Source organism: Arachis hypogaea, chromosome 7 (genome assembly GCF_003086295.3).
Source record: "Arachis hypogaea cultivar Tifrunner chromosome 7, arahy.Tifrunner.gnm2.J5K5, whole genome shotgun sequence".
Lineage (NCBI taxonomy): Eukaryota > Viridiplantae > Streptophyta > Magnoliopsida > Fabales > Fabaceae > Arachis > Arachis hypogaea.
In genome coordinates, this window is record NC_092042.1 from 1624064 (window position 1) to 1636302 (window position 12239).

General features: G+C 30.6%; 3 protein-coding genes across 3 annotated transcripts; 2 read left to right on the top strand and 1 right to left on the bottom strand.

Moving 5' to 3' along the window:
• Positions 1-937: 937 nt before the first annotated feature.
• On the bottom strand, positions 938-4362 carry LOC112703860 (pectinesterase QRT1). Its single transcript, XM_072198595.1, has 5 exons — positions 3797-4362; positions 3344-3390; positions 1936-2745; positions 1237-1417; positions 938-1202 (listed from the first exon to the last, which is right to left on the bottom strand). Exons 3-5 carry the CDS (start codon positions 2078-2080, stop codon positions 1037-1039), a joined length of 492 nt encoding a protein of 163 aa, XP_072054696.1. The 5' UTR covers positions 2081-2745; positions 3344-3390; positions 3797-4362; the 3' UTR covers positions 938-1036.
• Positions 4363-5655: 1293 nt separating this feature from the next.
• Positions 5656-7743, top strand: LOC112701834 (small ribosomal subunit protein uS10c). Its single transcript, XM_025752604.3, has 4 exons — positions 5656-5997; positions 6623-6682; positions 6778-7130; positions 7441-7743. The coding sequence occupies exons 1-3, from the start codon at positions 5740-5742 to the stop codon at positions 7087-7089; spliced, it is 630 nt and encodes a 209-aa protein (XP_025608389.1). The 5' UTR covers positions 5656-5739; the 3' UTR covers positions 7090-7130; positions 7441-7743.
• Positions 7744-9876: 2133 nt separating this feature from the next.
• LOC112701835 (serine acetyltransferase 1, chloroplastic) lies at positions 9877-11703 on the top strand. The gene has a single exon (XM_025752605.2). The coding sequence runs from the start codon at positions 10073-10075 to the stop codon at positions 11201-11203; it is 1131 nt and encodes a 376-aa protein (XP_025608390.1). The 5' UTR covers positions 9877-10072; the 3' UTR covers positions 11204-11703.
• Positions 11704-12239: the final 536 nt, after the last annotated feature.

The window sequence follows — 12239 nt, forward strand, 5'->3', positions numbered from 1 at the left end:
CTTTTGATTTTTTATATGGAGAAGAGAATGTAACAATACAACAATGTGGAGAAGAGAGATATTTTACATATACATGGTGTTAGCAGAAAACGGACCCTCCGTTTTGAGTTTGAAAAAAAATAAAAAAGGTTAAAAATTCTAATCGGAGGGTCAAATTTGATTTAAAAAGGAAAAAAAAAGAAAACAAAACTAATCGGACGGTCCGATTTGTAATTTCGAAAATAAAAAAATTTTAATGTTGAAATCGGACCGTCCGATTTTCATTTTAACAAATTAAAAAAATAAAAAATACAAATCGGACCCTACGATTTGGTGTTTATTTTCTTCTTCAAACAAGTCGGACCCTCCGATTTGTAGTTTATTTTTTTTATCAAACAAATCGGACCGTCCGATTTGAATAAAACACCATATAAAAAAAACACCTAATTTTCCAATAACAATGTATTACACATATATTTAACCAATATTAAAAAAAATTAGCCGTAAAATTATGCATTAAAATTAAATTATTAATAATAATAGCACACACATGGTTCCATCACCTCTCACCTCTCTACATTTATGATAACTTGTTGGTTAGGATCATAGAGTGATTCACTGAATTGGTATCAATTTTTGCATAAATGTGTATGTATCTCTAAAGTCATGGTGGTGTTACTACTTTCTACCATTACTATTCCTCAATGGTAAGAGATTGTATTTGATTACTTGGTCAAAATTATTTATTTTTTATTTTAATCTAACCCATTTTTGTTATAGTAAGTAGAGATTTCATGCTCTAACAGAGTTCCTAATATCAAGTCATCAAAAGGAGCAGAGCATTTTGTTTTTAAACAAAAATTGTCAACATTTATCATAATTATCTTGATTCTTATGACAATTTATTTGAGATTCTAGAATTCTTGTTATTAATTTGTGTTTGAACCAAGAAAAAATAAAATATAAAAATGTTGTATTTACTTTAATTTCTATGAAAATATCTCCAACATGTTTCAATGACAAAAATTTTAAACTAAACAAGATTAAAAGATGACTACTATTGTAGTCTAAGCCATTGATCTCCATTTATATAGTCTCTACCAAGAAAAGGCATAGCTTCTTCACTGTTGAAATTTTTTGACCATTCTACCCTTCCAGTTCTATTTGATCCTTTTCCATAACACTGATACTCTCCAAACACTGCAGTCTTGTAAAACCAGAATCTAGTCAGATTAACATTGAAAAAAACAGAGTAACATGAATAGTTTTAAACTTTTAATTGTTGTTGAATATTCTCCCCAAGCTCTTCCAAGCAAGATTCTACCATTTCCTTTGATTTTGCAATTAACAAATGAAAATCCTGTATCTTCTTTTGCTGAATTTCTATGATGAGCTGCAATTGCTCCCCAATTCTCAGCTACTGAATATAGTATACATTTTTACATTGAACTTTTCAAATAAAAATTTTTACACAATTCTTATCTTAGTAAAATTATAGCCAAAAAAATGGAAAGAAATATGGGAGTATAATTCCGGAAATTAATTTTCATATAGAGCAAAATTTGGTGTATTTTATGTACATGGGACAAAAAAGTCATTTGTCTAGTTATGGGACATTTTAGAAAATGTAAGAAATTGATCACTATTTCAATATTTTTCGCATATTCAAGGCATATTTAATATATATATATATATAAAAGCTTTTCGTATACTGAAAAAAAAAATCGAAAAAATTGAAAGAGAATTTTTTCCCCATAAAGTTTAAGGAGTCTACATCCATATTTTTGAATTTCATCAAAAAATTCTATTTTGAGACATTACACCAAAAATAAAGTCAAATATAAATGTTTAAGCCAATAATTCTCTAAGTGAATAATTAGTTATTACTTTAAATTAAAAATAAAATAAAATAAAAATAGAAAGGAAAATAAAGTAAGAACTAACAAGTGATTGTTACATGAAAGAGTGATTTTGCTTGGCCACATATGAAATCAACAGATCCTTGGATGAAAGTTTGGTAGAAATAATGGGTTCCTGTGTTATTAAGGAGAGTGTCTTGTTCCCCAACAACCCTAACTTGGTAGAATACAGCTTTCTCCATCTTTCTCTACCAAATTCTACTATTAATCAAACAATATAACAATGTTGTAAATCATGTTACCTAGATTATTTCTTTATCAATAATAGGTTTACCATTGTAATTATTTTTTAGTGAGAGTACATAAAAAAAAGTACATAGTATATAAGGTGTAATAACTCAACAAATATTTTCTAAGGGAGATTTTTCATTCTCTCTAATAATGAGAAGAACCCATCTCTCTCTCTCTCTTAATTCTTTCTGATTCATCAAACCATCAACATCACAGCTTGAACAGCTTAGGGCATGAGATTTTCTTCATGGTGCGGTGAGCGTGGAGAGCAACCAAGCTGTGAATCAAAAAAAAGAAAAAGTTGCGAATCCAATTTTGCCATTCTCTTTCTATCCCTAATTTTTCTTTCGACATTTTCTTTCCCCCATTCTTACCTCTTCCTTCAAACTCATCCAATAGAGTTTGATGAGAGGCTATTTCGCAAGATTCTTTCTTGGTGAACATAGCTATTCCGATCAACGAGTTGGAAGGAAGAAGATCTGAATACCTATTACTCTGTGATTCATTGATTTCTCAAAATGGCAAACATGGCAAACAGATCCTCCCATTGCAGAGGTCGTGGAGCTACATTGGCTTGCTCTCATTGCAACAAGCAAGGCCACACGGAAGATGTATGCTATAAGAAGCATAGGTAACAAATCAAACATCTTTCAACTTTCATTATCATTTCTATTAGTAAGCAAACTAGTAAACTATTTGTGCACAAAAAATATGAATTTAATTTTGACGAAGTATCATTGTAAAACCATACATCTAGGTATATAATATGTTATTAAAAATAACTATACTTTATAATAGCTGCGCGAAATGGTGATAAAAAAGAATATGTAAATCTCTTTACATTGTCAATGCATCAAAATTAAACTCAAAATATATCGCATTAAAAAAAATTTCAAAAAAAAAATTGCTCTTGTAATTTGATAAATTTAAAACCATGCAAATATATTTATCATGTAATAAAATGTACAAAATTTTTTTTTTTTTTTGAAAACCCATAATAGGTTTTGTTATGTCAATAGTCAGAACAGTTGCACAGAAGAAATCAGATTGAACCCAAAGAGTTGCTGTGTTAGACATGCCTAATTCTTGTCCCTCCATTGAACCCTTATCTGATGCCTTAGTGCTATTTGTAATTACAGGTAGTAACAATATGGCACTGCCAATTTCTGTTACATTATTTAGTTCAGTGGCATTCATCATTATATTAGATTTACCTATAAACGAAATATATGGCTTGCTTTTTGGCACATGCACTCTTTCTCTGCATAAATCAATTCACTATTAATACATATTATTATTTCTTATATTTATAATCATACATACATATCCTGAAATCTAAATTGTGCATGACATATGCATGTTATTATTTACTAGAATATTTGTATAAATTTCACTAGCAAATTCCACCATATATCAAACTAGGAGGGTGTTTATTGTAATATCTCTTTTTATTTATTTTATATTAATTTTTTTAAAAAATCAAATTCTAAAACTTTTAGTTATAGATATTCTAAAATTATGTTATGAAATATTTTTTTAAAAAATTTAAATTAATAAAAGAAATATATAAAATATTATATCTCTAATATTTGAAATACATAAAATGATGAAAAATGCTAACAAAAAAAAAGTTGAAATTAAATATAAAAATGGCAATAATTATGTACCTGCAAATTCCAGGAAAAATATAAATCTTGACTCTTATTGTATGATGAGAGATTCTCATCATCAACCATTAGATCATCCCAACTAATCATGTTTCTACTAACATCATCACCTTTTATCACAACCATAATCGCCAATAATAACAACAATAATCTCTTCTTATAACTAGTCATAATCACCAGTTTAGTACTCCTCTATGACAAGAGGATATAATTAATAATGTTTTTAACGGAATTAATAGCTAGGAATAATTAACCAATATATATTGGGTTTAATTTAAGGAGGGCTAATAAGATTAAGCATAAGATAATTGAATGAGCTAATAAGGCAAATAATTAATGAAGGAGTGAAACTGTTAGAAGTTGGAAAGAACTCCTCAACAACAAGTGCGGTTGTAGCTTCATGAAACTAACATACATATATAGGCATTCAATGCAAAACAATATTTTCTTTTCTTCTGTGAAGAAAAAAGAAATTATATATGGTTAATAAGTAATCTGGATTAACCAGTAAGTGTTTGGAGTAGTAATAGAGCTAGGCACAAAGAAAATTAGTCTTTTTTTTTCTAATAATTAAAAAAGTTATTTAACAAGAATAAAAATATTAGCTAATTAACATCTTTTCCTTGTATTTGCATTGTATCTCTAAATTGGTATTAGCTAAATTTTTATTTTTTTTCACTAAAAATGGTTTTCTAAAGATATGATACTTAAATTTAATATTTAAAAAATCTACATCAATTGAACTATATAGTTTCAATTGGCTCCTACTTAAATGATATATAGGAAGAAAAAAAATCATATTTAACAATGTGATTTATCATTTATGTTTTGATATATAAATTCTTATTTTTCACTTTTATATATAAAGGTTTACAATTTAATCTTATCTTACTTTACTTTTAAATGTATCATAGTATGATTTATATCGATAAAAGAAATTAAAGGAAAAAAAAAAGAGAGTAAAAATTGCTTGAGGTTCATATTTTTCAACTGCCATCTCATTAACACATATGGTCCATTTGACAATAAATAAGAATTAATGTAAGTATTTACCTTTTCTTAATTCCATATACCAAAAGCTGCGCTGATGTGATTGTTTTTGGTTAGGCCACAATTTTTTCTTCATAATTTATACCTGTATATATATTCGAGACGACATTTTAGAAGTTTAAATATTGTTTGGTAAATCTATCCTTACATTGGATTCAATAAGTGACAAAAAAAAACCAAAACAGTAAAACACCATGCGTTGGTGTGAAGTGACAAAGTTGAGTATACAATAAGAAAAGAAAAAGTATAGGGTACCAACATATCATCTGCCAACTTCTGTTAATTTTTATTTATATTTGTGTTTTATGAAAGTGTGTTCACAGATGTGTCTAATAATTAATATATTTTAAATATACATATAAAGAGACACATTCAAAAAATATATTTATAAAGACACTTCTATTAAATACAGTTATTTTATTAGACACATCCACGAACACATTTCTATAAAACACAATTATAAATAAGAGTTGGCAGAAGTTGACAAATATGCTGTTGGTAACGTAGCGGAGCCGATAAGAAAATATATAATTTAATATGAACAATTTTACAGTTAGATTTTTCAAAAGCTTTTATTAAAAGAAGCCGAGTGTAATTGTTAAAAAATAAAATTGTTACTGCCGAAAAAAATCTAATGTTAAAAAATATTGAAATTGGGCCGTACCTTTTTTGGTCAATAAGTTGGACCGTATCTTCAACCATGATCCATATGAAGTTGAATACTTATGAGTTATGGGCCTCGAACAGTAACTTAGGCCCAAAATATTTTTCTAAACAATAATTTAGCAAACAAATGGATCCACCTGACCAAAAAAAAAAGAGAAAACAAATGGATAAAATTTTTCAGATAGTGTAGACTGTAGAGTGAGCTTCTTCACCTCAGAGCTTCTTCGATGGCGATGGTTTCTTCTCTCTCTGCGGCACTACTTCCTCCTCTTTCTCTCTCTACCTCTTCCTCCTCGCTCTCTTCCAACCCAAAGTTTGCGTCTTTGTGCTTTCAATCTGGTAACACCTTCAAGCTCAGAACCCCTAAGCTGCTTCACTCATCAACTAGGGTTTTTGCTGCGCCTGAAGTTTTGGATTCTGAGGAACCGCTAGACGTACCTCCAGAAATCCTTGGCGATGATGAATCTGAGGCGACCACCTTTCAGGTCTGTGCATATCGCATTTCTTCATTTTTGTTCATTCGAATTCGGATAACTTGAGTTTTCTGGATGGTGAAAATGATAATTGGAAATTGTGCAATGTAATATAGTATATATCTATGTATATTGTTTGATTTGTTTCTCAGAGTGCTTGGTCACTAGAATGAGATTGAATTCAACAATGAGTGAATGAACTTAGCTCTATGATTTTCCTTTAGTTTTGTGGATTCAATTATGGATTAGGACAAGGAGCCTGGATAGAATTTTTCTACCATTAGGTGGATATAATGTTCTAGGAAAGGATAACTATGCAAATGTTTAGGTTAAAATTTTATAGTTGCTAAGACACACACTTATCAAAGGCAAGTTTCTGTTGAGGTTACTAATAGTGATTTATGAATATAATCCTTTCTCACTAGATTGAGTTGTATACATGAATCAAACAATGCTATTTGGTCTTTGTAAATTCACAGTTTTTGGAACTGAATTTCCAAGAGAGTTTTAATAAAAAATCATATTCTGTCAAAAAAAGAAAATGATATCCTGCTTAGCTATGAATGAATGATATCCATTCATACTTCTCCTGAATCCATTTGGTGGTTTTGCTGATTTTGTTGTGTTGCTTTCTAAGGTTGGAGATTCAGACACTCGTACCACTTCCTCAATTAGCATTGGTGGTGATCCAGATACGGTATACTCATCAACTCTGTTATATCTTGTTCCGATTCGTAACTGTTTTCCTCCTTATCAATTTCAGTTTACCTGAAGTTTTCCCTCCATTTTCAGATGGCGCCTAAGCAGAAGATTAGAATCAAACTTAGGTCTTACTGGGTGCCCTTGATAGAGGATTCTTGCAAGCAGATACTAGATGCAGCAAGGAATACCAATGCAAAAACCATGGGTCCTGTACCATTGCCAACTAAGAAGAGAATTTATTGTGTTCTTAAATCGCCACATGTACATAAGGATGCTCGATTCCATTTTGAGATCAGAACACATCAGCGTCTCATTGATATTTTGTATCCTACAGCACAAACAATAGATTCTCTTATGCAGCTTGATCTTCCTGCTGGTGTGGATGTAGAGGTCAAGCTCTGAGCTATCGACATTTTACGGCTCTTAATCCATATTGCAACCGAGTAAGCTTCAATTCACCCATCAATGGTTAAGAAATGTGATTTTTTAAAAGATACAGGGCATTTCGCCTTCAATTGTCATTTTGTTTTCTGCACTACATTTGTATATACCCTAGCAAGGTTTTCAAAAAGTACCTACATTTGTTGCATAGATATTTATATAGACTCTACTTTGTTACAGTGGTGTATTACCTTTATTGGTTTGAATTTTGAAAAGCTATGCATGATGCTATTTTCTTGCAAATGCTGTCTCCTTTACACTTTCTGGCATTGTTGATTTTCCATTGATGTCAAATTTTATTATGGTTTCAAGGATTGGATTATGTTACTGAGAAAACTATATGGGGGATGACACTTCCAAATTATTGTTTGGACAAGCTTGTTGAGTAGTAACCCGATTTTCCAAGTTGAAGGCATAAACATGCATGCAGTTCTTACTGTTGATTCTTCTCTTGATAGAGCTCTTTGTTGAATTTTTATTCTCTGTATGTAATGTGATTAATCCACATACAAATCAAGTGTAATTTATAATGAAGGAATCCTAGAATATTTTACTTTTTCAAGTCACTGAAGCCTGTAATACCTATATCTATTTATATCGTTATTTATTTCAACCCTATAGACTTAGTCCACAGAGTTTTAACATTTAACCATTTCATATTGTAATGCTTGTAGAATGAATTAGAATAATATTTTGGTTAAAATAATCTTTATAAAAAAGGGGTACATTAATATTGAATTTTGACTTTGCATGGAACATTTTTTTAATCATTTCAGTATATAATTGTTTGTAAATTGGTACTTATCGTCAACTGAAGTTATAATCATATAATAATACACGTTAAATTTATGAAAACAAGCAAGTATTTTTCTTTCGTTATGAAGACTGGTCTAAAGATGATGAATACATCGGTGAGATTTCATTACAGAAAAGGTAAGAAATGCAGAACGAAATTAAGAAATGAAGAAAATAAAATGATGGTGCTTAAAAGAAGTTAATATAATTATTAGTTTACGAATAAAAAAGAAGGCGAAAATTAAAACATATACAACTTTGTAGCTACTTCTTCTTCTTTATGTTGCTTGACCACAATTATTGCTGCTGCTTTTTTTGGGTTGCTTGACCACAACGATTGTGCAAACAAAATTATTATACGATTTTGTAGGCCCTGGACCTTTCTGACCTTACATAAAAAGTATATACAACATAAAGCATCAAATAAACCAAATTGTGTTGGTCTAGTGGTTAGCCCACTAGTCCGCTTAAACAAGTATTGGGGGTTTGAATCCCGCCTTATGCATGCAGCAACTCATTGACCAGCAGTAAACCCTTAAATGGAGCTTAGTATCGCGACGAATTAGTCCTTGACCTGTCGGGTTAGGGGAATAATGTGGGAAACTAAAAAAATAAAGCATCAAATAATACATTTTTTGGTAATTAATAAAATGAGAACATTATTTGTATATCCAAAATTCCAAGTGGAGAATCTTTTATTTTTAGAGGTTGCTATCCACGATTCCATGTTCCCATAATATACAAAGAATAAAGCTTAAAACCTGAAATGGGACAAGAGATATAATATAAAAAAGGTACAATATTTAATTATTATAATTAAAAAATAATTATTTACGTAAAAATAAATTTATGTAAAAATAATAACTAAAATATTGATACATATTATATTAAATTATTTAATTAAACATACTAAATTATCTAAAAAAATTTAATTATTATCTTTACATAAAAATAAACAGAGTCATCTAATATGTTTCATTATTATATTCAAGATGTATATATCTATCCATATATTATATCAATATATTTTAGATAAATCAAATTTCGATCCCCCTAAATTATATGATATTACAAATTTACAACATATATTATCTAAAGTTTATGATTTTGTATATATTTTTTATATATAATATTGCTTATTCTTTAACAAAGAATTGGTGTAATTTACCCATATATTTTTGTATAGGATGCGCAGCCTTGACACTATTATAGTATAGCTTACTTTTATTAATTTTCATACGTTGCAACCCATACACAGTCTTGTTTTGTTTGTATGGAAGATAATATTGTTTTATTCTATCAATACCCAAAAATAAATGATAGAATAAAAAACTTTGTTATCACTTATTTTAATTGGAATATGAACAATGGTGATGTAAGGGGTTACATTAGAAGTGCCTTGATGGTGGGATATAGTGGTCAAACAATCTGACTCTATGATGCAAAAATGGACTTTTCTTTTAATCATCAAAGACTCAAGGTTTTCAATACATATTAAAATTTATCATAAATGATTAGATTAATGATTTATTGATTGAATAAGTGTTTTATTAAATTCAGTATTTTGAGTAAATCTATATGGATTTGATTTAGTTAACAGTCATAAAGATAAGTAGGTATATTATCTCCAAAATTATCGAATAAATGTTGAGTATAAAAAACAAAAAAATATTTTATTTAATTTTTGGGTAAATATTATTTTTTTATTAAAAAAATATAAAATATTAATATATTATCTGTTAATTTATTATCAATAATAATTAATTATTATATTTTAAATAAAAAATATATCTATTAAAATATTTTTATTAAATACTAACATAAAAAAGTATTTTAATAAAAATATTTTTATTAGAAATATCTACAAAAATATTTTTATTAAATATAATTATAAATAAAAATTGGTAAAAATTGGCGGTTTTATTAATTCTCAAACAGTTTACATATGATGTTTTATATAATCTAGAGTGCTAGATTCTTGTCTCCACTATCTCTCTCACCAACTCATTCATTCATTCTTCTGTGAACTTTCCTTTTGGATCACAAATCATTGACCAAACTCCAAACACTAATAATCATTTCCTGATAAACATTCTTTCCTGCCAAACCTACTTTCCCAGAAAATCTTCAAAACTTTTCCAGGAAAATCATGGTGCTCATGGCAGGGCGCTCCCTCACTTCCTTTGTCAACCCAACACCAACCCAATTCTCTCTTCTCTTTCTTCTCAATCCAAAGTTCTTAACTTGCCACACCCCATTTTCTACTCTCACTCCTCTTCCTTCACCTAAAACCTTGCCTTCTAAGTCTTCTGCTTCAATTGATGCTTCAAGTTCAACGTTGACCAAAAATAACTCAAGGGGTTTCTCCAGAATCTTCAGAAACAATTTCACTGATGGTGTTTGCAAGTACCAGGTGAAAACTCTTCAGACTACCCCTATTTTTGTTGAGGAAGTTCAAGAAAATGAAGCTGTGGATCTATGGCCGAAGATGAAGGAAGAGGCTGAACTTGATGTAACTGAGGAACCTATTCTGAATAGTTACTACCAATCTTCAATTCTGTCTCATGATTCATTGGAATCTGCTTTGGCCAATCACCTTGCTAACAGATTAAGCAGTGCAAGCCTTCCAAGTAACACACTTTTTGATCTCTTTGTTGGGATCTTGAAATCTGACCAAGAAATCATGGATTCTGTGAAGGAAGATCTCAAAGCAGTTAAGGAAAGAGACCCTGCTTGCATAAGCCATGTGCATTGCTTCTTGAACTTCAAAGGCTTCTTAGCATGCCAATCTCATAGAGTTGCTCATAAGCTATGGCTTCAAGGAAGAAAAGTCTTGGCAGTTATGATCCAGAACCGAGTTTCCGAGGTTTTCGCAGTAGATATTCATCCCGGTGCTAAGATTGGAAGTGGGATTCTGCTTGATCATGCAACTGGATTAGTGGTTGGTGAAACTGCAGTGATTGGTAACAATGTGTCAATTTTGCATAGTGTGACTTTGGGTGGAACTGGTAAAGCTTCTGGTGATAGGCATCCAAAGATTGGTGATGGGGTTTTGATTGGTGCAGGGACTTGTATTTTGGGGAACATTAAGGTTGGTGAATGTGCTAAGATTGGTGCTGGTTCTGTAGTGATTAAGGATGTTCCTCCTAGGACTACTGTTGTTGGGAATCCTGCTAAGTTGGTTGGAGGCAAGAACAACCCTGTTAAGCTGGACAAAATGCCTAGCTTCACCATGGATCATACTTCAAATATTACTGAATTTTATGATTACTGTATTTAGATTTTAGCATGCATTTACTCTTTGGTAGGATTCTCAGGATATAGAACATATGAAAACAGGATACAGGAACAAGAAAAGATAGAAGAATTCTGTCTGTCTCTGATAAATTTTGTCTCAGAGATGGAGACATTTTGCCTATTTCTCCGAATAAGTTCGTTTTCCATGTGTTTCTGTATTTCTGTCCTGAGATAATTACCGAATAAGTCGGCTTAGAGTTGAAGCTTGAAACATGGTTTAGGGTTATATTCTTGATTTTGGGGAGGGTGGCTTCTTGTTTGTTATGTAAGAGTGAATCCATGTTCTCCTGCTAACAATAAACGAAAGGAAAATAATAACAGCAAAGTGCCCTCAGGACCATTGTATTAGTCTATCAGAAATATATAGTATGCAGAACAACAAAGCTGTATCTATAATATGCAGGGATCTTGTTGTTGTTGTTGTAAGGTTTCAGAACCACCCTTCTGTAATAAATACTACAATAATTTAGGTTGTGTTGCTTATATAGTATCTTACATAGTATGTTCTTGTTATGTGGTTCTCCTTGTGAGACATGCTTGTTTAATTAAATTGCAACCAAATTGTGTGCAGTTATGTAACAAGATCAGTAACAATCATAGGTCAAAAATTGCAGCCTCACATAATCTTCCACCAGGACCATAGGAACTATCAAGCTTTGATAGCATACATCACTTCATCGGCCATAGTTCTCTCTTCGCCGGAGATTGCCGAAGAGGTCTTGAGACACTGCCTTTCCAGAGAGACCTTGCTTTCTTGCTGCAGAAGTTGTTTGCTTCACAAAAGTGGCTGCATGTGATTAGTGGAGTGATGCATAAAGTGAAGGAGATGTATAGAACTAGTGATATGATTCTTGATAATATATCAAAACAAAATCAACAACCAAGAATATTGATAAAAGATGGTAGTCTTCTGTCTTTTGACTGATGAAAACTCCCTTTTGTGATTCCCATTTCCTACAAGGCAGCCTTAAAATCCAAGCCTGGTTAAGGTCTAGAGGATGGAATCATGGAGTTATATA

Excerpts from the sequence above, each read along its gene's own strand:
- LOC112703860 (XM_072198595.1), bottom strand. The coding sequence starts at position 2,080 with ATGGAGAAAGCTGTATTCTACCAAGTTAGGGTTGTTGGGGAACAAGAC. Across the intron at positions 1,418-1,935 it reads AGCAAAATCACTCTTTCATG|AATGTATACTATATTCAGTA; the intron begins TAACAATCACTT and ends GTTCAATGTAAA. Across the intron at positions 1,203-1,236 it reads AAAAGTTTAAAACTATTCAT|ATTCTGGTTTTACAAGACTG; the intron begins GTTACTCTGTTT and ends TAATCTGACTAG.
- LOC112701834 (XM_025752604.3), top strand. The coding sequence starts at position 5,740 with ATGGCGATGGTTTCTTCTCTCTCTGCGGCACTACTTCCTCCTCTTTCT. Across the intron at positions 5,998-6,622 it reads CTGAGGCGACCACCTTTCAG|GTTGGAGATTCAGACACTCG; the intron begins GTCTGTGCATAT and ends TTGCTTTCTAAG. Across the intron at positions 6,683-6,777 it reads TTGGTGGTGATCCAGATACG|ATGGCGCCTAAGCAGAAGAT; the intron begins GTATACTCATCA and ends CTCCATTTTCAG.
- LOC112701835 (XM_025752605.2), top strand. The coding sequence starts at position 10,073 with ATGGTGCTCATGGCAGGGCGCTCCCTCACTTCCTTTGTCAACCCAACA.